This window comes from Thermobia domestica, chromosome 8, assembly GCF_964235325.1.
Source record: "Thermobia domestica chromosome 8, izTheDome1.hap1.1, whole genome shotgun sequence".
Classification (NCBI taxonomy): Eukaryota; Metazoa; Arthropoda; class Insecta; order Zygentoma; family Lepismatidae; genus Thermobia; species Thermobia domestica.
This window is the reverse complement of record NC_137461.1, coordinates 256,246,396-256,272,217: the sequence shown is the minus strand read 5'-3', so window position 1 is coordinate 256,272,217 and position 25,822 is coordinate 256,246,396. Positions and strand designations below refer to the sequence as shown.

At 36.0% G+C, this 25,822-nt stretch overlaps 1 protein-coding gene across 1 annotated transcript in view; it reads right to left on the bottom strand.

The window, feature by feature from the left end:
- The window catches only part of LOC145693559 (26S proteasome non-ATPase regulatory subunit 1-like), a 756,631-nt gene that overhangs the window by 189,744 nt on the left and 541,065 nt on the right, over positions 1-25,822 (bottom strand). The window contains exon 3 of the mRNA XM_081769649.1: positions 6,792-6,906. Coding sequence (XP_081625775.1) covers positions 6,792-6,906 — 115 coding nt within the window. The remainder of the gene's footprint in view (positions 1-6,791; positions 6,907-25,822) is intronic.

Sequence of the window (25,822 nt, the reverse complement as noted above, 5' to 3'; positions counted from 1 at the left end):
CCGGTTTTCGTGAATTTGAGAATGCAGAACATTTTAGTTACCCTACCGACATTCCGGGCGCAAACCAGAAACCAAGCGTTGAAGTGGAACGACAAATCTAAATTTAGCTCTGTTGCACTGCTGATGACTAGTCTAAAGTTAGAAACCTGCCTTTTCAAATAGTTAGTGACTTATTTCGTGGTGCTGCTTGTGGACTATAAAATAGAGCTTTGAAATAATTACATTCTTTTTGAATAACCCTGTATATTATCCGTTTCAATGCTAAACAATGTTTTTTTTTTTTAATCAAAACATTCAAACTAAACGAATTTAAGACGAAAATGCATTATCTAATAAATACTACTATTACTATTAGTAATAATAAACTGCCTTCCTTGTTTCAGTGCAACTACAATGCAACTTTATATTTTGCTGACGTATCGAATTTTTCTTTGCAACTAAAGCTCCAAAACACTTCCGCAGTGAACAGCATAGATCCATCTATCTTGGAAACTAGGTATCTAGTTTCCGAGTCGAAAAACGGCAGCATTATAAACGTAAGAAAACACAAAGTCTATATAAACTAAAATAAAGTGTTAGTCGTTTATCCTAGTTGCGAGACACCCAAGTATATCTCAAGCTGAGTACCGTAAGTTTACGATCTGACCTAACAGCACTTTCCTCTTTTATATGACCTCGTATCTCAAGCCAACGTTGTTTACAGGGGGGAGAGGGGGATACAATGGATGGGAGTTGGTAGAGAAAATCGAAATCTATCTAAACTGACAAGTCTTGGGGCAGGTAATCCCCCATGATCCTCCCGCACAGAGATTGAAGACCCCGCGTCACTGTTTCTATTATGGTAAGGTTGGTTCCTCTTTCACGTATGGCTGGATGGAAAGCACGAGACGAGCTTGTTCTTGCAGAACAGAAGTTAGATGAGCCAAGGACATGAAAAGATTGTTCTATTTTCCTCCAGTCGCTTACACAAGTGGCTGTATGTATGTGTTTGGCGATCGAAGAGGTAGTCATCGCCTTTAGAACAGAGCAAACTCATCTTACGCTAGTTTCAAATAATAATGAAAATCTACTGTAGCTATAGCGTCAATATATTATTGTCTACGAGTCATATCAGATATTCAGTTGTTACACTACTGAAGGGTATTTTGTTTCATTACCTTAAATACTAGTTGTTGCGTCCATTATATTATTATTATTGACTTTCCCCAACAACCACGCGAAGTACAATACCATATATTTTATACAATTATTCAAGAACGTCGTGAAACGTACCATGTAGATAGCGACATCCAATAGCATCAGGCTGGTAATATCGAACGTAGCGACATCTAACAGTTACTATTTATTAATAGGAATTCGCGTAACGCGCCGAAACGTTTGCAGTTTACTATACTCGCCGCGACCTTATCCTGATAGCCGCGATACGCAACTTCAATTCGGGCGACTCCGCGCATGTTATATAGTTCTTCACGTTACACACGTAAAACATTACTTAGGAGATCAATTCAAAGAGCTAATTGAGTTCAAGTATATAAAAATGTTAATACAGAAACAATATTTAAAATAAAAGGTACTAGATTTATTAGTAACGGGTTATGAAAATGACGTCACGACTCAGAATCGGAAAGAGAGAAGGAAAGAAAAGAGTGAAAAGCCGGTAGCTAAGATGCGAGTCTCTTGCAAGTGTTGCAAGATTATAAACTTGAAAAATCTTATATCAAAAACAGAAGACCAGTAAAATTAGTTAATTGATCAATGTTAGAAATCGTCCACAATGGATAGGAAATGGCTTAATATTTTTATATGATATATAAATTAAATAGAGTTGCTACCCCGTAAGAAACTTCTATGCCTGATAAATGAAACAAAAGAAAGAACGGGACACACATGTAATTTCTGCAATTTTTGTGCAGAGAGTAACACTGCTCTGACAAATATCGTCTTCGCGCGTATGTTAGTGTGGGTACGTGGGTGTAGTGAAACTGAAACCATGGAGAGTGTTAAGCGCGAAATTGAAATCATGAATAAATCCGAATTATTTTCTCAGTATTATCGCAAACACGAGGAAAGAGTAAATTGTCAACGATGTGTACTCTCGACTAAGAGAAAAATATGCAGACAAAACTGTTGAAGAAATTGTTGATACGATTGTTGCCGGTTCGCAGTTGGTTTACGCATTGCTAACGTAGAGTTATGTGCTTTGAGGGGAAAAAATCGTATTTTTGATTTATTATGTGGGAGGGTGGCTGCTTGTGTGTTTCTGTTTATTATTGGCCTTTTCCAGGTAGATATATGAGAATAACTTCATTTCTTTTCCTTTCTTACCTTAATCAATTGAAATGAATAATCAAAATAGTTTTAATGCTCTCGAGTTTTAATTGTGAGGATTGCAAATATATCACGTGTGAATTTCCAATACATTTATTACTCATGAATTATTAAAACTAAATAAACCAAGAAACATTTTTGGTTTAGCGGCAGGAGAAATCACCGCTCCGCGCATATCAGCTGAGATCCAGAGCAGCGCCAGTTGAGACCCTGGCGAATGAGAACCCAACCAAAACACACACACACACACACAACATACAAAGGCTTCCCTGCGAAAAGGTTCGCGCGCCAACATGTGCTAATGCGCTTGTGATTCGGCTCTCAAGTTAACATTGCGTTTAGTATATAAGCATTCTCACTGTGCCCCTTGTGTTTTGACAACCAACATTACAAATATCTTAAGCTAGGTTGCATAACACACCAGGATGGCGTGACGTTTTATTTTTATAATTAGATAATACTATCAAAAGTGTCGTCATACTAGCGTTCCCTTGTCGGTACATGTATTAATAATATTGATAGTGTATTTGAAAATCAAGAACATTACATAAAACAGACTCCCGTTCATTTCATTTTTCGAACAATATTTTACTCTCCTCGAAAACCGGTAAATATCGTGGAAAAATCAGTTTTGAATATGCTGTTTGGATAATTGGAAATAATACTATACAAGAATTTTTAGTGTTAGACAGATTGCAAACAGAAGAATGGAGTTTCAACTGGTTTTCAGTTATCAGAGGCATCCGTAAGGAAGAATGACAAAATTACAATCCATCTGATGGTGATTATGATGATGATGCAGATGACAACGGCAATGAAGTAGTTAAACAACATGTGCTAATCTCATCTCAAGCTTCCGAAATAGCGGAAAGAACTATTCGTGGCTAATCGGTTAGTTTACAGGCTTTTTGGCATGGGAGACCCGGGTTCGATTCCCGGCCGGAGTTCATGTGGTTCGGATTCCACGTTAATAATTAGGTCTCATCTCATATAGCCTCGCTGAACTCTATTAACTCAACGAAATGGTTCAAAGTTTGAAGGATTTTTTTTATTATTATTGAATGACAACCAGATGTAATAATAACGTACTCCACGCAATAAATGAAATTGAAGATTTTGTTGACCTTATAAAAACAATCGAATCAAACAAAACTAAGATCACGAACTTGAAGTGAAAGCAGATAATTAAGAGGGATACTCGAGTATATTGGAAGCTCCTTCGTGGCCAAGCGGTTAGCGTACGCGCCTTTTGCACGGATGATCCGGGTTCTATTCCCGGCGCGAGCTCATGTGGTTCCGATTCCACGTTAATCAGTAGATTTCGTCTCGTATAGCCTCGCTGATAAAAGGGACATTAAACTCAAAATCAACTCAACTCAACTCGAGTATATTTGTTTGTGTTACTAATTCAGTGTATATGATACTGTACTTAAAAGTATGTTTCCATGATATTGTGGCTTATTTATGTCCGAATAATGTCCCTTGTCCCTTCGCGGTATTATATCACACAAATAATATGCTTCCTTAAAGGTAAAATCTTTGCATTTTTTAAAAAAAAATCTAGACTAATATTGTTCATTGAGTTTAGGTACTTAACAATACATATTTTTGGAAAATACATTTTTTTTGTCTTTCTTTGGACTTTACTCCCCGTACTATTATATATATATAAGAATCCGACAAAACAAAAGCTACACGTTTTTCTTACTATGGATGTCAGTCTAAGTGAATATGAGCGATCTCACTAAGCCTAATGTGTTAAAAGTTATTTCGTATATTCTGGGTTCGAGACCACTGTATTTTTTTCCAGAGTGTGAACACGAATAAATCTGAATTATATTTAAAATATTCAATATTGGTATCATGATGAAGAAATAATGTCACACCGGAAATCGGAACGTGATTATTCTAGTTCGAGTAGTGGAGATCATTAATCCATTTTGAAATGATGCAATACTATTCTACAGTTGATATGATTTCGTTTATCAGGTCTGTGAAGCGAGTAATGGTGTTCACAAGACGAGACGGAAAATAAGGTTTCCTGGTCTCGTTGTAAAAAATTCATAAAAGTTCGTCTCGATTTTCGAAGAATTCTTTCTCGTCTCGTTTCGTACATTTATGTACAAAATTTATGCCGTGATTCTTTTCTTAATTCCATCTAGGCCTACAAGTTATCAGAATCCTTCCGCGTGATGAGAGGTCTACGAAGATGTCAAACAACATTTAAACCATACTTATTATTAGAGTATATTATGTAGACTCATCCATCTAAACATATTGATAAATGCTCTTCAACCGTGTTCTTACTAGGGATGGGCAAAGCCGGTTTTTATAAAAACCGAAAAACCGACATTTCGGTTTTTTCCAAAACCGGTTTCGGTGAAAATTTTTGGAAAACACAAAAAACTATTTCTGTGGAAATGGATTCGGTTTCCGGAGAACAACGAAACACCATTCTGGTCAAAAATAGAACAAATTTAGGAAAAAAACCGGAATCGGTTTTGAAGAAAACCGAAACCGGATCAGGTGTGAAAAAACGAACAGGTTTCGGTGAAAAGCCGAAAACCGGTTTTTGAAAATTTTCGGGGACCGTTTTCGGTTTTTTGAAACCGAAAACCGAAAAACCGGTTTTTGTGCCCACCACTAGTTCTTACCATCACTTTATCAATGTACAGTTTTAACGTTATGAATCGTATAACACAAAAAGTATGTTTGAGATCTATGGGTAAACTAGTGTTGGCCATGAGACTCCCAACATTTCTAGTCTCGTGTCGAAAACGAGACAAGAACTTCCATGTTTCGTCTTACCTTGTATGCAATATTAGAAGCAAGAACAGATTCGGGTGATCCGGATAAAATTCTTTACCCAAGAGACCCACACTTTGATGGATCTCATACGGTCTCTCATCTCTGGGATAATATGATATATGAACTTTGCAAATATGAAAAAAAAACACTGAATTACTCGCATACTACAGCATTCACTTACCCTACAATAATATCCTCACTTGCCTTCGACCTTATTATAAATATATAATTCCGTAGAATAAGAAAATGGACATACAGTAGCTGTCCTTAATAAAGAAAGAAAAAAATCTGGAAAACATTTATTGTAACAGAGTTATGTTTCTGTTAATTTTTGTTTGTTTGTTCTTGTTTGCTTCTCTGACAATATGTTGAGTCCGTCGTAACTCAAAACTTTCCAACTACTTCTGAAGTACGTGTTGAACAAACTTTCAGGCTCATAAAAGATCACTTTATGATCTCCCGACTTCACAGACAATGATTTTTACGAACACTTTTCTACAGAATATTTTTTAAGCTGTACACCAGGTACATACCCCGTCACGTCACGTACTACTGTAATTTTCAAACTTACAGTTATTGCTGTTAAGCCTTTGACATGATAATTTTCCTCCCTAAGGAGAGCTTGACTAGATTCACTTTAGTAAATAAATTACAAAGCTGTACAATACTATATTAAGGTGAACGTCACGCAGATTGTACCTTTTGATATAAAACTGTTTCGAAGATCACTGTAATAATCTCCTCGGCCTTGTTATCCTACATCATATATTTAAAAACAGAGCATGAAAAATGTTCTTTCGGCACAGATTTCACTTTTAAAATGCAGAGAGACAATGAAGAACTTTTGTAATTAGATGACGTATGTTCTCTGGGTAATGTGGCGTGGTCAGCACCATCCTAGCTGTTCCCAACATTACAACTTTTAGTCGTTTTGGCCCATGGCTCCCCATTTATTATTCTTAAGCGGAACAATGCCAAACTCTTAAGGATATGCCGAAAATCGAGTCTGTATCCAGGGTCGTTCCGGGTATTTGCAGGGCCTTGGACGAAAATAAATTGCGGAGTGAATGATGTAGCTGAAAATTTTACATTCAGCATGAATGAATTAATTTGTTGCACTTTAATTTTCCGACTATCTGAGTGCAGTTGATAAACCCGTTAATAATATACACTCGTAAAAATATTTTATAAAATGATAGTTTCACCATCTACATATTTTGAATTCCTATAATGAATTTGAATAGTAAACTTGTTACTTTTGTTAATCTTTCTTCCTGTGACGCGAAGCCTGGGAAGATACTTCACTTGCCCCACCCACGGGACAACCCTGCTTGAATCACATACATCAAAGCCGAAAATGTTAGTCAATAAGACCTCACGAAGTTGTAAGGTATAAAAATATAAATACCAAAATATCACTGTTTCCATTATGTCCACACGATGTCAAAACAGACTGAAAAATTAGTCTAAAATTGGCTAAATTCAGAACAAACAGCCATATTTCATTTGTACAGAAAAAAAAAAAGAAGTCATGTATCTGAGTTGATGTTTGAGTTTCATGCATAAACACTATTTTATGTGTGAATCCTTTCAGCAAGCCGCGATACCGCAAGAACTGACTAAAACAATACTAGATACACTTTTGCATCACTTACCTTAAGGCCTGTTCCTGCACAAGCAATACCAAGTGCCATGGCTGCACCATAACGAACATGGGGGTTGTAGCTTTCAGCAAGAAGTGACACAACGCTAGGACATTGCTCTGGGGTTCTGTAACGAAAAATTGTTCAGTAGCTAATTAATTTATCTTTATTTTATTATTCTTCATCTACATATGGTTGTAAGAAGTATTTACATCAGTCATTCTAGAAACTGTTTTTTCCATGTATACTGTGAAGAATAAGCTTGAGAGTAAAATTATATGTTAACTAACCAGTCCACTTGAATGTAAATACAAAATCCAGCTTATATTTAGAATATTTCAATACATGTAACTGAAGAATAATAATGAGTACAAGGCACAGATTCACCTTGAGGATATGCATTCATACAACAATATACATTTTTTTTCAAGAAGACGCAATAATAGTGTTATCTGTTGTGTAGAATTAATCTACACATGTTCGACATCATTCTGCATTAGACTTAACCTTATTAAATTAAACTTTTCAAACTTTTGTTAATTTAGTGACCTGTAACGTCGGGTCCTGTCACCACGGCACTGCCTGTCCTCAGATTGCGGTTTGAGAAGGTCTCTAGATATAGAGGTTAGCTGCGAACATACTGAATAAGCAGTCGTTGAAAGACAAGGGATGTCCTTCACTTTGGAAATTTGGTTTGAGGCTAACAACCTCATCCTATATATATATATATATATATATATATATATATATATATATATATATATATATATATATATATATATATATATTTTTTTTTTTAAAGTAACTCGTTCAGAAACATTCACAAAAGTCTCGAACCAGGACTTATAACTTAGCACCATCCCACAGTAAATTGGATATGAGGTTTGGAACATGAAATATAAGAAATCTTTATAGGGCAAGTGCATTAAAAATCCTTACGAAGTGAGAGAAATATGAAGAAGGGAGAGACGCAAGACCGGATATTTTACTTTTTTTATGAAGAAAATAAAAATCACCATTAGAAAAGGTTTTTTCGTTCACAAGCGAATAATATCAGCAACTAAACGGGTTGAATTTGTTTTTCATAGAATCTCTCATTACTTTTAAGAGTCGGTGCTGCCATATTACTGTTCTGAATGTACATTTTCCAACATAAGATAAGGATGACTATACAAAGGACAGTTTTTAAGAAAACTAGAACTTGAATTCCTCAATAAGTTGTCAAAATATAATGTGCCTGGAAAAAGTGAAATGCAAAGAGCAAAACTACATGTTTCAGAGCTTAACCGAACAGAAATAGAAATTGCTGTAAAGAAATTAAAGAAACCCAAATCTCGGTGTAGATGGAATTTCTGCTGAGTTAGTTTCGGCTAAAGAGGAAAAGGTGTGCAACGAGATACACTCATTCTCCTCATCTGGAACAAGGAGGAATTGCTCAAACAGTGCAAAGAATCAATTATTGTTCCAATTGACAAGAAAGGCAATCAAGTTGATTGTAATAACTATCGAGGCATTTCTCTTTTGACAACATCCTATAAAATTCTCTCAAACATATTGTTAGGAAGATTGATCTTATACGCAGATAAACTTTATCAGTGCGGATTTAGGCGAAATCGATGAACTATTAACCAGATATTTACCATTAGTCAGATACTCGAAAAAAAAAAAAATGGGAATACAATACTGCGGGACATCTTAGTGATTTCACAAAGGCCTACGACCCTGTTAAGGGTAAACATTATATAAACATCCTTACCGAACCTGGAATATCGAAGAAGCTGGTTACATTAATTAAGATGATTTAAATTAATTCCAAAGTAAAATCCGTGTACGAAAATATTTGTCCACGATCCCTCACGTCGAGAATGTTCCGAAACAAGGAGATGCACATTGTCTCCATTATTATTCAATTTTGTAGTAGAATACGCTATAAAAATAAATAAATCGAAGATAACAACCACAACCAAGAGCTGAATGGCCCTCACCAGGTTGCACCTTATGCTAATGATGTACATCTAATGGGGGATGATATAAGGACAATAGAAAGAAATGCAGAGGTATTATTAAATGTCTGTAGAGATATGGAGTTAGAAATAAATGTAGAGGAAACTAAATACATGCAAGTTCACCATGACCGTCATAATGCAATTTATGGATACGTTAAAATATCGAATAATACTTTCGACAAAGTAGACAGGTATTTCAAAATACTTAGGATCAACATTAATAGACCAAAACAACATCCATGAAGAAATTAAATATTGACTAAAAGAAAGGAATTCGTGAGATTATACAGTTCAAAATCTTTTGTCGTCGTGAATTCTGTCGAGCAATGTGAAATTTAAAATATATAAAACGGTAATTATGCCTGTTGTACTATACGGTTGTGAAACATGGTCGCATATTTTAAAGGGCAGAACGCAGACTGAAAGTGTTTGAAAATAAAATCTTAAAGCGAATATTTGAACCCAAGATGGACGGGAATGGGAAATAGCGGAAACTTCATAACGAGGAACTGCATAATACATACAGCTTACCTGACATTGTTAGGGTTAAGTCCAGGAGGCTCGGGCGGGTAGGTAATGTAGCCAGAATGGAAGAAAGTGGAAAAGCTTTCAAAATTTTAACTGCAAAACTAAGCGATTAAAAAAAAAAGACCTGTAGGAAGATCTACGCGCAGTTAAGACGAAATATTAAGATGAATCTAGCAGAAATAGGAATACTGCATAAAACTGCATCCAATTGGCTAAGGAAAGAGCTTTTGTGAATGTGGTATTGAATCTTCGTGTTCCAGAGGCCATAGAGTGAGTGAGTGTAGCCAAATCTACCACATTTACATTTTAGACTTTACTTGCATTACGAAGTCTTTCGAGTTAAGTCCAGAAAATTATTTCGCATGCTTATTTCTTCCTTCTTCGAGACAACATTCCTTAAGGTATTGCCCTCATGATGAAAGAAACAATAAAGAAAAGAAGAAAACCGAAAACCTGCTTTGAGATTTCGTTCCAATCGCAGAGATTTGTGTTCCTTTACCATCTGCTGACAGAGTGAGTGGGAGAGACCAATTTACCTATCTGCATAGCCTGCTTATTTGAGAGGAAACTGTTGGCGCGGGTCGTGAATATCAAAACGACTGGAGTTTGAAGAAAACATTGGATTGAAGAAGAAGAGCGAAGGAAGTCATCTAAAAATGAAATGTTAACGGATGAAAGTAAAATAAAAAGAAGAAAGTACAATAATAGAGAAAGAAGCATCGCAAGAACGGAAAATTTATTGAAGCAAGAATGAAAGTTTTAATCTTCGAAAGTGCATTTCAAGTAAATTGCCAATTGGGCTGGAAAAAAATTTAATAAATTGTCTTTTTTCTTTGTATCGAAGAAAAACTTTGGTACTATGTTTGAAACAATTCATCTGCTTCTTACTATACGATAATATAGATACTTTGATTCTAATACCGTCAATTTTGTAAAAAGAATATGTTTAATTTTGTGTTTTATAGATTAAGATATTTGATTATAAAATGGACAGAATGAAGGTAACGGAAAAAAACGAGAGAACCCACGTAAACATACTAACATGAGTATTATCACACGTTCTGAATCGAACCAGAGAAACTTTGCGTTGCACGAATTAACGCTCTTTATAAAGACTTTATATTAATGTACCAAATGTTTTCCACTTGTTGGATAAACTAGAGGTGCCTACAAGGGAAGATCATTACGCAAAATATATCACCGAACTTTTAGGGGTTTAAGACACTTAGGGCCGTATGCAGAGTCATTTTGACGTATGATTAGCGTCATACTAAAGGCCTAACTACTACAGGAAACGTACGTTAGTCGCACTCTTTGGTATGACGCTAATCACGTTTCAGAACGACTCTGCATAAGGTCCTTAATAGCTATTATATAGAAACTACAACTGCTACAAGAGAAACATACTTAAATTTATATCATAACAAGACAGAACTGTTCAAACTCTCACACTGAAACAGGAAATTAAATTTTAAGGAAAAGGAGGACGTCGGTAAGATATGATAATGTCTATGGGACTTATATTGTAATAAATATTAAATACGCGTACACAAATATGAACATATTTGAAATAACTGATTTTAAGATACGTTGCTTATTTATATATTTGGCTTCGATGCATTAACGGAATTGTGTATCAAGCTCAACATTTGTGGAATGTTTACATGTATACATGGCCCCAATCGCCCACCTCCCCCCCCCCAGAAGAGAAAACTTTCTTATTTTTATATATATAAATAAAACCCATCCCAAAGTTTGGAGCCCTTAAAAGTACCAGTATGACAACCCCCCCCCCCAGAAGTCGGTCCTGGATCCGCCCCTGCTCGGAAGGAAGCACATAGATTTAAAATATTTGAGAACAAGATCCTGAGACGAATATTCGGACCAAGAGGACGGGAATGGGGAAACTTCATAACAAGAAACTACATAATTTATACGGTTTACCAAACATTGTTGGAGTCATCAAGTGTAGGAGGTTCAGGTGGGCAGATCACGTAACCAGGATAGAAGAAAGTAGGAACGCTTTCAAAATCTTTATAAGTGGAAGACCAACCGGAAAACGACCATTAGGAAGATCTACGCGCAGATGGGAGAACAATATTAAGATGGATCTCGCAGAAATGGGGATACAAAGTAGAAACTGGATCCAGTTGGCTAAGGATAGAAGTCAATGGAGAGCTTTCGTGAACGCGGCATTGAACCGCCGGGTTCTATAGGCCACAGAGTTAGTTAATTAATGTGAGTGAGCTTGTTCAACAGATCATTATTTCGTTTTGTTATGACCCGAGTGACGAAACAAATATGGATAAATACTAGCAGAATACCTGTTGTTCGCACGGAGAGAATACGTTTTGTCTTAGACATAAAGGCATGAATTTGGATTTAAATGGTATTGGAAGTATCACTGTTCATCTCAACGGCTCCGAAAATGTGGATTCAACATTAAAATCAGTCATTTTCGATTATTTCTAAATATCTCCCTTCCTCTCCCCTAAGTTGCACCGTCAAATTGAAATGATAAAAATCATCCCTGGCCCGAACCTCATCTACGTGGTAAATTTGATCGAGATTTGTAGGGTATTTCAAGAGTTTTGAAGTCACAAGTGTCGCCACTTTCATTTCTCTCTCTCTCTCTCTCTCTCTCTCTCTCTCTCTATCTATCTATCTATCTATCTATCTATCTATCTATCTCCATCTATCTATCTATCTATCTATCTATCTAATATATATACACATTAAATTGTGTGGGAGAATTAAATAATTACTTAATCAAATGAAGCATCTCTACTGCATTATAAATACTATGTAGGAAGCAAAATAGTCAGGACATACTTTTTTTTTCAAAATTACCTGTTTAAACCATTGCTTCAAAACACATCAGCTGCTATTTCCCCGCTTTCAAACACACCAATCTCATTTCACCTCTTGATTCTTTAACCTTAGAATATATATATATATATATATATATATATATATATATATATATATATATATATATATATATATATATATATATACTTTGAACTTCATAGTTTACGTGATTCTCTTTCCCTAATCGAATTCTCACCTCTCAACCTCAACACTCAAGTGGCTCGATCTATGACATTGTGCAACTCTAATGCAAGCAACTGCACTGCTGACGCATTTCTACCTGTGATGGAAAATCTGATGCTCTTTAGTTTTTATTAAACGTTAACAACGTACCGATATATTAAGTTTAATTTTCCAGGGTCAACCCTTTAGAAATATATGATTATCGTAAGCATGCTGCATTTTACCTTATATACAGTATAAAACACTCTCTAGAAACAGAACTTCGTAGGAAAGAAGCACTAATGAATATTTTTTCAAGTTCGTTTATAGGGACAAGTTTTGTTGATAGATGTCACTACAGTTTTCGTATCTTTACCATGTATTTTTTACCTTCCACGAAAATTCACGATTTCTCTTACAACTTTCAACCTATAGACTTCAACCTACAGAAGGCAAGAATCCGTGCCGATTTTTTACTCTTCATTGTTCAAATGGATTTCCAAATCTTTAACAACGGCACTGTTTCAGCAATGAAAAAAATTCTACATAAAAATATCGGCACGGATTGTTGCCTTCGGTAAGTAATGAAGTTCCTCCTTGAAAAATTTGAATTCTCTAGGTGGGAATTCGATCGAGGAATTGTAAATTTTCGTGAAAGGTATTTTTTTTTTTTAAAGCCAGATATGAAAATTGTAGCAACATCTATCGGCAAAACTTGTCCCTATAAATCAACTTTAAAGCAAGAGACCAAGTTAAGAGTTCTATCCACTGCGTAGTTGTTTAAGCAGCCTGCGATTTTATTGTTCGTTTATTTACTCACTGTTTCTTTGGAGGTGGTAATTGCATTAGAGAACGGGAAATGGAAGTGGAAGTGGTAATGCAAAGGAAGGGAAAATTCCCTTGAGCACATGAAAATGCATTTCATTGGATTAAAAAAAAAGAAAAAAAAGAAAGTTTCAGCATCTATTTAAGCACTCTGTTTTCCGTTTTCCTGTTGCCAAGAAACCTTTCATAATAAATGAAAATTTTATATACCGCATAGCTATCTAATGTGCACTTACTAGGGAACCCTTAAAATAACTCATGAGTGCAAACTCTGCGGCACTTTAATGCAGATCTTACAGGATACAGGATACACAAAATATCCTGCAATGTATATGTATCGTTGTTATTGTCTTTATTTTTTTCTAAAGTAAAACGTTGTGCATCAATCTATGGGAGTATTAGTTTACATCTCTGGTGCTCTAGTTTTTTGGTTCAATTCTGGTTCACCAGAGCTTGTGAAAGACAGCTGTCGGTTGACCAATTTTATATTTATATTCTTAGTCTGCAACGAGGTTACGTAAAAAAAAAGAAGAAGAAATCTTTCAGTTTAACGTCCCATGATTATGTTAGGCTAAAACAGACGATGATTTAAGGCAAATGAATGATGGAAGAGCTGATAGAATGAGAATGTAGGAGGAAACCCCGAGAAAACCCACGGACACGATGTTGTCCACCACTATCTTACTTGGTCGAGAATCGAACCAGGGTTACATAAAAGGAGACTTACATGCTCTCTCTCTCTCTCTCTCTCTCTCTCTCTCTCTCTCACCAGCAATAGAACCCGGGCTCTCAGGCACCAAAGACACACGCTGTAGCCCCTAGACTTGTGAGAAGGGCTTTACAATGTAATATCAATAGGTCCTACTGTAACAATTATCTCGTTTTGTTTTACTACATTTATCCCATCAATCATTTAACCTCGTTAAGTAGTATTTAGATCAGTCGCTTCAAAATGGATGCTCCGTGACGTAACCGTTGCTGTTCTCATTCCAAAGCAATCCACACAGAGAGAAAAAGGAAGTCAGGAAATCTGGCGTTGAGAAAAGAAGGTGATATGATAAGAAAACAAAAACCACCATGGCGTAGTCTATGGTTTTCCGGATATGCTACACATGAATCCATGACTATTTGTACACTGACTTCACTAGTTTTGTTCCATTTTCCTACCTTGTGGATCTAATCGTTATCTCTGTCCCTTTCCTGATCATAAAAGCGAGCATCTACGTCATACAATAACCAGCTGGAAACTAAATTAAAAGCAATCTTTTACATACATGTTCAGAATAATCAAAAGGATATTAAGCATAAAACTCCTGTACTGATGTTATGGTCTACTTTATACATGTTAATAAGGTGCCAAGAACTATATGCCCCAGAGTAGTGCTGTCCATGAGAAAAGACGAAAAATAAGGTTTCTAAGGGTCGTTCTAGTCACGAGCGTCTCTGGCGGGGAGACGCGTCCCCCCAAAATATTTGACTACGAGATAAATGAATCAATGCTGAAAGTATTTAGATCTATATGGAAGAAGTAGAAACTTAGGTAGAACAAATTAAAGTAATGTCTGTTCTTCAACATTAGGTTAATGTGATTACAATGTCCGCCTGACGTGTCACTTTCAAAGAAGTACTTTTTTTTTTTAAGTTACACTTCTTGGTCAGTCAAAGTTGTCTCGGCTGCAGGCACACACTTTTTTCATTGCTTAACCAGCAATAATTGTTTCCATGACAAAGGGACACTGGAGAAGGGAAGGAAAGGATGTATACAAAGTTTATCTGCGAATTAAGAAGGGAAATTTACAAAGGCAGGGAAATATGCAATAGAAGCGAAGATGACAAGAGAAATTTAAAAAGATACAGAAATTTGAACATTATACAGTATATGAGAGTAAATTTCATGTGAATACTGTAGAAGGGCAGCAAGTGACAATATAGAAACTAAAGATAGAAATGAATGTTTAATGTGCGAATTGAGTTTGAGAAAAATGGAAAGAATATATTGAGGAACCGGATGACAGCAAGAATAAACTGAAAAATGAAGTAAACGAGGGACGGTTTATTGGACAAGTTCAAAAACTTACAGCGAAATGAAGAACAAAAAGGTAGATAATATACCTTTTGAGTTTATTAAGAATACAGAAGAAGAATGGAATTTAAAAATTAGAAACTCGTAATCAAATAAAGTGTTAATCGTAAGACTTCTTTCAAACAGTTAAGATTTTGTTAGCTAAAAAAATCGACATATATGAGGACTAAAACTACACTGCTGCAAATGCGTTTAAGAACACTGAGCAGGTGCTCACCGATAGGAATGTCAAGGTGAAGAAATTACCTAAAAATCATATTATATATAATTTTATTCGGGAAGTAGTCTACCAGTGATGGAGGAAAATTATGATGAATTGTGTTACTAAAGGTACAAAGAGCGGATACTATTAGTAAAGTAGATTCCAGTTTACTCATAATTTTGAGGTAACTTTAGTTGGGGTCTCCTAGCATTCTAGTCGTTCCCGTTCCCCCCCAACTTTATTATGTCAGACACACCGATGGTTTTAGTACATTTTATAGAAGTTTCGTCTCGTCTCGATTCTTGGAAAGGTTTTCTCGTCTCGTCTGGGTTTGTATATTCATGTATATATATATATATATATATATATATATATATATATATATATATATATATATATATATATATATATATATATATATATATATATATATATATCCTGATTTCTTTCTTAATTTCATCTTATCAGAATCTTTCCGCGTCACAAGAGGTTTACGAACAGAAAAATGAAATGAAATGAAATCTTTAGTTTTACATCCCACATTATGTCGGTTAGGCTAAAGGAGACAGTGTTGATGAGAAATGAATGAAAATGGTGGAATAAAGTGGGAGGAAACGGGAGAACCCCGAGAAAACACGACTACGGTGCTTGTCCACCACAAAGTCTACACGGCGCGATCTGGGATCGAACCAGGGACCCCAAGCACCGGAGGGGAACGCTCTATCACTGAGCCACCGCACCCCACGGTCTACTAACCGAGTGACATAACATTTAAACATTTACTATTGGAGGATATTGTATAATGACTTGGGTATGTTTAAATGTTGATAAATGTTCTTTATTATGTTTATACAATCGTTTTACCAATCTATAGTTTTTATGCTGTGAATCATGTAACACTAAAACCGTGTTTGACATCTGAGACTTCGGTGAACTAATGTTGCTCACGACTCTTAAAGAAATTTCTTTCTCGTCTCGTGAAATGACGAAAATGGTCATTTCAGGTCTCATCTCGAATTTAAAAAAAAAAAAAAAAAAGCTATTTCTCATTTCGACACTAGTCTGGTTTTAGAGACGAGCCATTCTCGACTCATGGGTAATACTAACCAAGACAAGTATTCTATGTATACACCCTTCTTTATTTAATAGGGGACGCGGTGGCTCAGTGGTAGAGCGTTCACCTCCGGTGCTTGGGGGTCCCTGGTTCGATCCCAGCTCGCGCCGTATTGACTTTGTGGTAGACAAACATCGTGGGTTTTCTCGGGGTTCTCCCGTTTCCTCCCACTTCATTCCACCATTTCACTCATTTCTCATTATCACCGTCTTCTTTAGCCTAACCGGCATAACCGTGGGACGTTAAAGATTTCATTTCATTTTTTCCTTCTTCATTTAGATTATATAACATGTAAGATTGATCAAGTTCGCCACAAGTTTCATTGGAGTATTTACAAGTAGTAATGATTTCACAACATTTTCTACGGAGGATAATTTCAGTACACTGAGGGTGGAAAGTAACGATCCTGGGGGAAGGGAATTTCATCACCCTTTGATTCTTCACTTATTACAAGTATGGTCGATTGGCGTATTTAAGGGGCTAGTGTGACAGTTCACACAAAAAACTGTCACAAGAAAGTGTTAAAATTATGTCAGAATTTAGTCAAAAATTTCACAGAATTTGAAGTAAGCAGCGTTCGCCTACTGACTAAATGTAATCATGCAATATATATTTGTAAATGAAATGAATCGATGAAATATTTCAGCTTAACGTCCCACGTATATGCCCTTTGAATTAAGGAAGACAGTGATAAGGGCAGCTGAATGAAACCGGAAGAATTGGTGGAATGAGAAAGTGGGAGGAAACAAGAGTATCTCGAGAAAATCCACGGACTCAATGTTGTCCACCACAAATTTACTTGGCCGGGGATCGAACCAACGACTCCACGGACAAGAGGTAAGTGTTTTACTGCTGAGCAACAGTGTACCTTTCACAATATGTACTTATATGTCTCTGTTGTAACAGTTTTGTAGAAAATACTTTGAGTTTTATAATTCAGTCGATAATAAGTTTATCTCTATGTTGAAAACGCATTTTTTTTCTGTTGTAATTTTCTACGAATCGCTGCTTAATAATGTTGTTACAGCCACGGAAGCCTGTGTAATGCTGATCAGATTTCGTTACTCAAAAGAAAAACAGTTAATTAGCAAATTTGTTCACGTGCTGAATATGTACATACCTACAGAGGATTCACAGATGATACATCTCGTGAGATACTAGCCGAGTTGATTAACTGCGATATTATGATCAATTTATTTAATCAGTGTGATGCTACTTTGAAGTTAAAAATGTAACTGCACTACATGCAACACGATTAACACTCACATCGTAATAACAGAACCTTAGTATTGTGGAAGGAACCATTCTCTTGAAGGTATTTTCGTTGGTAAAGAGTGCTGAAGAATCAAAACTGTTTTTAAATGGTTCCAGTGGACTTACTTATTAGACAATGAATGAGACAAGTCAGCTTTGGGATTCTGCCATAAATGTTCAAAATCGTTTGCCTGGCTCTCGAGTAGTAATGACGCCTCAGAGGGGGGAGCAAGAGGGTATCATCGGGATGGAACTGCCCCCAGATATATTGTACTGTAAGTAATATACTGTAAAATTATTATTTTCAGTATTAGAAAAAGTGCCCTCCCAAACATGTCTGTTCACTTCCCTCCCAAGAACCAAGAAATAAAAGCTCCGTTGTCACTGTTCTCGAGCTCAATAATATACGGCAAGCACTTGTGAGTATCAGCGCTACAAGTGTAGAGCAAGCTAGTTCCTGAATTCGTGTGAGTACGAACCCCAATGAGGTTAGTAGCAGAATCCCCAATGACGTTAATGAGCACAATCCCCAATGACGTTAATGAGCACAATCTCCAATGACGTTAATGAGCACAATCCTCAATGACGTTAGTGAGCACAATCCCCAAGGAGATTAGGAGTGAGCACAATCCCCAAGGAGATTAGGGGTGAGCGCAATCCCCAAGGAGATTAGGGGTGAGCGCAATCCCCAAGGAGATTAGGGGCGAGTGCAATCCCCAAGGAGATTAGGGGTAAGCGAATTCCCTAATGCGGTTAGTGAGCACAAGCGCTAGTGAGTACGAGTCTCACTGAAAACAGGCCGAGCCCTATAGAGGATAGTACATCCGAGCCCATACTGAGCGCAACATCAATGAGATAAATCAGTACGAAACTGAGGATAGTAAGTCCGAGCTCGAGCCAAAGCGAGTCTGATACAGCACACGTCTCATTGAGATGCGCGATCCAGTTTGAAAATGTCGGGCCTGAACTAGTGCGAGCCTGGGTAAACTCTGATTTCAGAACTGCCTCTCAGTTCTTCGAGTTAACCAACAGAATACGATATACAAAATGCAGCAGTAAGACCACCTCTATTTCGGAGAGGTACAGCTTCGAGTGGGGAGTGTACAGTGGTGAGGACCGTGTCGTCGAACAGAGGTGTACGTGTCGTGTTCAATGTACACTGTGGTGTGGTCGAGAAAACATCTTACTTTGTTGTTGAAGAGTTTATTTTTTTTTTTTTAAAAAAAAAAAAGACGAGTGGTCGGTAGCAACGCAGCGTGCATTTCGCCCTTTGTATCAATAATGGAAATGGAATTTACTGTTAAACATCCGACGATTATGGCCTTTAGGCTAATGGAGACGGATGATTAATCAAGTGATTGTGAAATAATTTATGGGATGAGAATGTGGAAGGAAACTGAAAAACTTGGAGAAAACCTTCGAACGGTGATGTCCATAACAAAACTCTTATGACGAGGAACTGAACCAGGGACCTCTCGCGCCAGAGGTGAACGCTTGGATTCTCCATTGAGCCACCGACGTATCAATAATGGAGGCCATAATTTGAGTGACGTCCGAAACACGTTAACCCGTAAGTAGTCACACCCCTTTTTTGTGACAGCAGTACTCACGCCCCCAAATTGATAGTTTTTTTTACAATAAAAATACTTTTTTAAAAAAATAATTAAGACGATGCAGCATAACTCGAGACATGTTTTTGAAAGTATTTGCTGCAATTAGATTTTTTTGTACTCTTTTTGAGATATTTTCTTATATTTTTTTCATCAGGACTTCTGGCCAGCAACACAAAATTTACTTGTTTGGGGTCTGTGTACACCCCGCGCCAGTATTTAAGGGTTAAATTAAAACGACATTCTTTATACTGGTGTTTTCCAGAAATAATAAATTAGGAAAAAGATCGGCTACCCTCTCTGATTTACAATTTATTAGCTTCCCAAATAGGCGAGTTCCTTCTGCCGTACCCTGTAGTTTTTAAATCGAACTACGCCAGCATTAAGAAGAAAAAAAATAATTAATTAAAATTCATACTTTGGAAACACGTTATTTAAGTGCTTTTCTTTGTGACCTACCACTAACGTTATACGACAAACTTTCTTTACAAGGAAACTATATTTGACTCAAGAGATGCCCAGACAACTAGCAGAACTCCAATCGCGTCTGTGAGAAATCATGCACATGAAATCATACGTAGTCGGCTCAGAATCTGAGCTAGCATGGCCACGTATGAATGCCAATTTACGCCATAAATTGCTGTTGCCCCGACAGAATAGTCTGTGAAATCCCCAAGGAAATACAACACAGTCCTTCGGGAGCACTCGGCAACGAGATAGCTTGTTTCACGTTTTGTATTGCGTCACAAAATAGACAGCACGGACAAATATCAGCCGTCATTTTATTTTGATCGTAGTGTTCTTTTCCTCTCATATTCAACTGATTGGATAGTATTCAAGACATATTGTCAAACAAAAGGATGGTACACTGAAAATATCCCCCGAAGCGTGACAGATATTGTATCATCCTCAGGGGAAAATGACATGATTTAACAGATTTTTTCACTAATTGGATAATGAAATAGTTGTTGAAATAAGGGAAATGGTAATAGACAAGTGGGATTCGTTTCGCATTGTGATATCACGAAAGAGTTTCAAACTATAAGGATTTTTTTTTTTAAATCGTAACTATGTAAATCACATTTAACAAATTTCATTGCTGCTTACAAACAAACAGTTGGTTAAAGTTATTTTTAAAAAGCTGTTTAGCAACTGAACTAATTCTTTTATTTAACCCTACATACACCAAGGGGTTACGCGTAAGACTGCACATCAAGGGAGAGTTACAATATGTCCATTAAAAAAAAATTGTCCCAAAAAATGTAATATTCTGTATAAACTAAGACGAGTAAAGGCACAAATATAGAAGAATATTACATCTTTGGGACAGAAAATAATAATTTATGTAGCAGACATGTTTTTTTCTTAAATTCTCACTTGGTGTGAGGCGTAATACGTAACCCATGATTTTAACTTTTAATATCATTCTGGAACTAGCAGGTCTCTTCTGTTTAGATGTACGACGCTGTGCGTCAGCTATACCCGTAGCGACACCTAGCGTCAGAATTTTTAATTTTAACTGGAAATAACGTCATGTACAATCACGAAAGAAAGTATTCTTCAGATAACAAAGTTCTTTCCTTAATAACTCAACAAGAAATTAACCTATTACAGTACCAATTTTGGCAAGCTATCAAATTATAACTATCCTATGAATAGCAACAAAAGAGATTCAAATTAATTCATTTGTTCCCGAGTTATTGGCAAAAGAAAATTTGTCAACTACTTTCTTTTCCATGTGTTCACTATGGTAACAAGGGAAGGTACTTTACGTCCACCACGAAAACTTATTAAAAAGAATGGGTTATTTTCTAGAAATTAAAAGTATTGAATGAAAGAAAATAAAATTTATATTATTTTTGACACAGAACCTGAGTTATGACATGATACTAAAGAAACATCCATAAAAAAAAATTCTTACACTAATAAAAGTGTGGACAATTTTTAACTCACCTTGTACGTACGGTTAATCAAGCTTTAAAAAAAAATATTTTCTGTGCAGTGCTCTTGTCTACCTAAATGACTAGCTTCCATGTTATCAATTTTGGTTGCTCGTGGAAGCACACATTAATCGGTGTTGACTCAACATAAAAGGAAAAACGGATAACTGCTTCAATTAATGACTAACAAAGTCAGAAATAACTGCGTTGGGAATAAGGATTTTACCACTTATTACAACTTAAATGTCCACAATCTGATTGGCAATAACCATTCATGTTGCATCACCACGGAGTTTATTTCTCATATACATTGCTCGTATTATGCCTCTTTCCTTCCGGCACAGATGTTATATAAGAAATGAACTTAAACTGCAGAGTTTAAACCCTATGAGTTACCATTCGGAATCGAACCCGGGGTCGGGATTGAAAAATTAAGTCCATCTTTTCATTTGAACTATTAATAAGGGAGAAGAGAGGATTGCCAAATAAACTATACACGTTCAAGATGCCTTGCGATATAGAAAAAAAAAATTGTATTCTTTAAACGCATATTAAAAGCGAAAGCTTTTTACGACATATTTAGTATATCTCCAGATCTGCACCGTTGTTTGGAATAGGACTATCGAATGATTTGGATGTGGGCTGTGACCACTCATGTACGCAGGAACGCAGAATATCACGTGTTACAAGATCGAAGGTTACATTAATGCGTTCTTGAACGTCATCGATACACCTCACCTCGCTCTGATGGAATTCCATAAAAGGATATCACACGAAGTTATATCAGGAGAAACGTGTGGCCATTCGTTTTCCTGTGGTGACATCATTTCAATTTATTGACAACTCGCGCCATCACTCGTCCGAATCGCAAATTAGTGCAGTTTTGCCAAATTCAGACAATTGCCCGTTAGTTTTCCTACAATGCGTAATGTACTTTTCAAGAAAAAAGCAAGAGCAAGTTGTACACATTATTTAGAGAGATGCTGTATATTATATAGTACAACCACTTGATTGCAAATTTACACGTTACACAGTATATTATGACATACGAGACAGAGAGGGCGGGGGGTTCTAGCATTTGATACAGAGGGGAATAAGGTAGATAACACAATTATTGTATTTCAGATGAAACTGCGAGAGAGGATCATAAAGGGACTTTGCGGAACACTCTACGAGATATAAAGGTGAGAGATTTTCTTGTCACAGCGAAATTACATTTTTAAGCTGCTACTTTTGATTGTTAATTACTATGCAACAATATAAATGTGGAGTATATAAACGAGTCCCTTCGAATGAGCAAGCGATATGCCTGCTATATAACGAGTTTATGTTTGAAACAAAATTAAAAAGATAGAGACAGTTGTTTTCTTTTCGAGGTAACGGTACACTCAGTGTTGTAAAAGGGACTTCAATATAATCCCGTTTAATTAGAAAATATTCATAGTTTTTTTATTATTTTTATTTTATTTTTTATTTATTTTTTTTTTTTTTTTTTATCTTTGGTCTCTCTCTCTACTTGGAAATTTCCTATTTTAATTTCTGGGATGATGCTCTTATCGTCAATTTATACAAAATTTAATCTCTCAACTTTCACTTTTATTTAACTTACGTGCTACATTTTTTTTCTTGATCTCTGAAAATACAGTGCGCACAATTCCGTTTTAAAAAATAGACTAGAGATTAAATCGGCCATTTTTTTTTTTAATAACAAGACCTTGGTTCGATTGTGTGTGGAAGCTCACATGGTTCGGATTCCAGCCAGTGACGTAACTAAGGAGGCGAGCAAAAGCAGCTTGTGTCCCGGGCCCCTGATTGGGGGACGCAAAATTGGACAAATATTTATTTTCATTATAAGGCAAGAAAAAAAGTTTTAGCAAACTAAAAATCATAAAAATAAAATACCTCAGAAACTTAAAAGGACAACAAAGACCCAACAACCTTAGGATCATATCCATAGAGCGTAAGTTAGCTTCAAGCTAACTTTTGAGGACATTGTAAAAACCTTTGCAGCCAAAAGAGTCCGCAAAGTTAAATGTTAGTTTCAGCTTTTCGTGTTTTCATTTAACTTCCATCGATTTAAGAGATTTGTAAAATGTTCGAATACAATACTCGACAGTAGGCTAACTTGATTGCCATAATTAAATATTCTATTCTAAAGCAACAGATTGTTCATTCATTATACGCATACGCTACGCACATCCCGATATAATTCCATAAACATTGTGATTTGCAGTTATTATGGTAATACTATATGTCAAGCATGCTACTCTCAAGTCAAACTAGCCTACTTGCGTCGCTGATTGCAGTAGCGACTGAAGTGAGATGACAGGTAATTTCAGTCTAAAAAAATATTTAGTGAAAACATTACATATTATAAATTTTCTTCGCACTTTTATTTCATTGATAAAGAAAAAACATCTCATTTTCAATTTGTAGAATGACTACATCGTCTGTGAGAGACTGGCAGCTCTGTAATTTAGATTTTCTCCTGGGGAGCAAGTATTAATACGCATATTTGGGCTCTAAAAAAGTTTTTTTTTTCTTATTCTTGGGCTCCATCTTTCTCTTACTTTTATAGACAACCGGAGCCTGTAGGCCCTCCAGCACGGCAAGGTCTGCGGGACCGTTAGTTACGCCCTGGGTCCGTTCCATACATGACAAATTAATTAAGGGGACAATATTGAAAAATCTCAAAGCCATACGAATAAATATTATTTCTAGGGCCCCTAATAGTAGACATATTTTACTAAAATGGGCCCACGACTCATTTTTGTTTTATTTATTTTTTGTGTGCTGTTTTGTTTCTAGTGAACCTGTTTGATGCTTCATTTATAATTTCATGTTCGCATCTTATATGGGGTAAGAAAATTTGTCTTAAAATGGGCTCCCGCGAACGGCGGGGAGCTTCACTGGGGGGCAGTTGCCCCTCCTGTCCCTTACAAGTTACGGCCCAGGAGACTGGCAACATTCTTACGTTGAGATACAACTCCTACCAATGAATGTAAAATATCCCTCATATTGAAAAAAAAAAAATCAATATGCTCAATGTATGAACAGAAATGAAAGTATTGTATAATAAGCATCAATATGAAAATAATAATAATAATAATAATAATAATAATAATAATAATAATAATAATAATAATAATAATAATAATTCGAGGTTAACAGATGTATTTTCCTAAGTGAATTACATCCCATGATTTTCCCTAGAAACTGACAATACTAAAAACAATCATGACAATAACAAATATTCTTGAGCAGGGATCTATTTCAATAGTTTATTTCTTTTCTCGCCAACTTACTCTATCACATTATCCAACAACTTTCAAGAAGGAAGAGTGACTGTTTAATTGACTTCTGTAATTAAAAAAAAAAAAAAAATCCAATATTTCACTCTACTGCTGTCTCCCTGGCCTGCACTTTCGCACATAGGAATAGTTGTAGGTATTAATTGGCCGACACCTTGTTCGTCACAGACTTCCAGTAGGCAATGACAATGCCTTGTAGATTCGCACACAAGTAGTGTGTCAGGAAACTCTGAAGGAATACATCTAACGTCTGTTTGATTCGAAGTTCAGAGATATTGTACAGTTCTGACATAGCAAGTCATTTCCGCTCTGACACGAAAAAAAAAAAGTTTTATATAAATTTTATTCTACTGACCGTGAGCTTTCTCGTGGCGCGGCGCAGGAAAGACTGGTTCGATTCCCAGTGGTAGCTCATGTAGTTCGGATCCCACATAAGCAGGTCCACGTCTAATATAGCTTCAGTGCTGAAAAAAAACCACTAAATCCCAAATGAATTAATCTACTCACATGTGTCTTTCTTTGTATTGCAGTTTCCATAAACAACAACGTATCTTTTTGAAAAAATAATTTTACAGCATATACGATGTAACAAGTACTGGAGAATAAGCTATCAATTCTGGCTATTGTATTCAATTTATGCAAAGTTTAAAAAGTTAAAGCACATGGTGAGAAATAAACAGAACGAATTTCATTGATTTCGTGTATTAGGTTTAAAATCAATAGGTCTAATATTTAAGCAACTGTTAAGTTGTATTGAAAATAGTCATACTACCATGCATAAAGAAACATTCAATGAAGGCTGACGTCATGCATTGAACGCATGTGATAGAAAGAGATTGGTTTTCGGCGGAGCAACAACCAGCTGAAAGCACGAGTTTCAATAGCCAGAACAAAGGAGGCGTTGTGTTCGAAAAGAAAGATAATTTTCTAGCGTATCGGGCTTACGATTAATGGTACCCCGGGGACAACTGATACAACTCAATGCACCGCTAGCGCTACCAACCGAGAATATAAGAAGAAATGCTGTTAAATAGCAAAAAATGGAGAACAGATAATGCTCAAGAGAAATCTGACTAGATAGTTTGTAAAAAAAAAAAAAAAAAAAAAAAAAAAAAAAAAAAAAAAAATCCTGCTTAA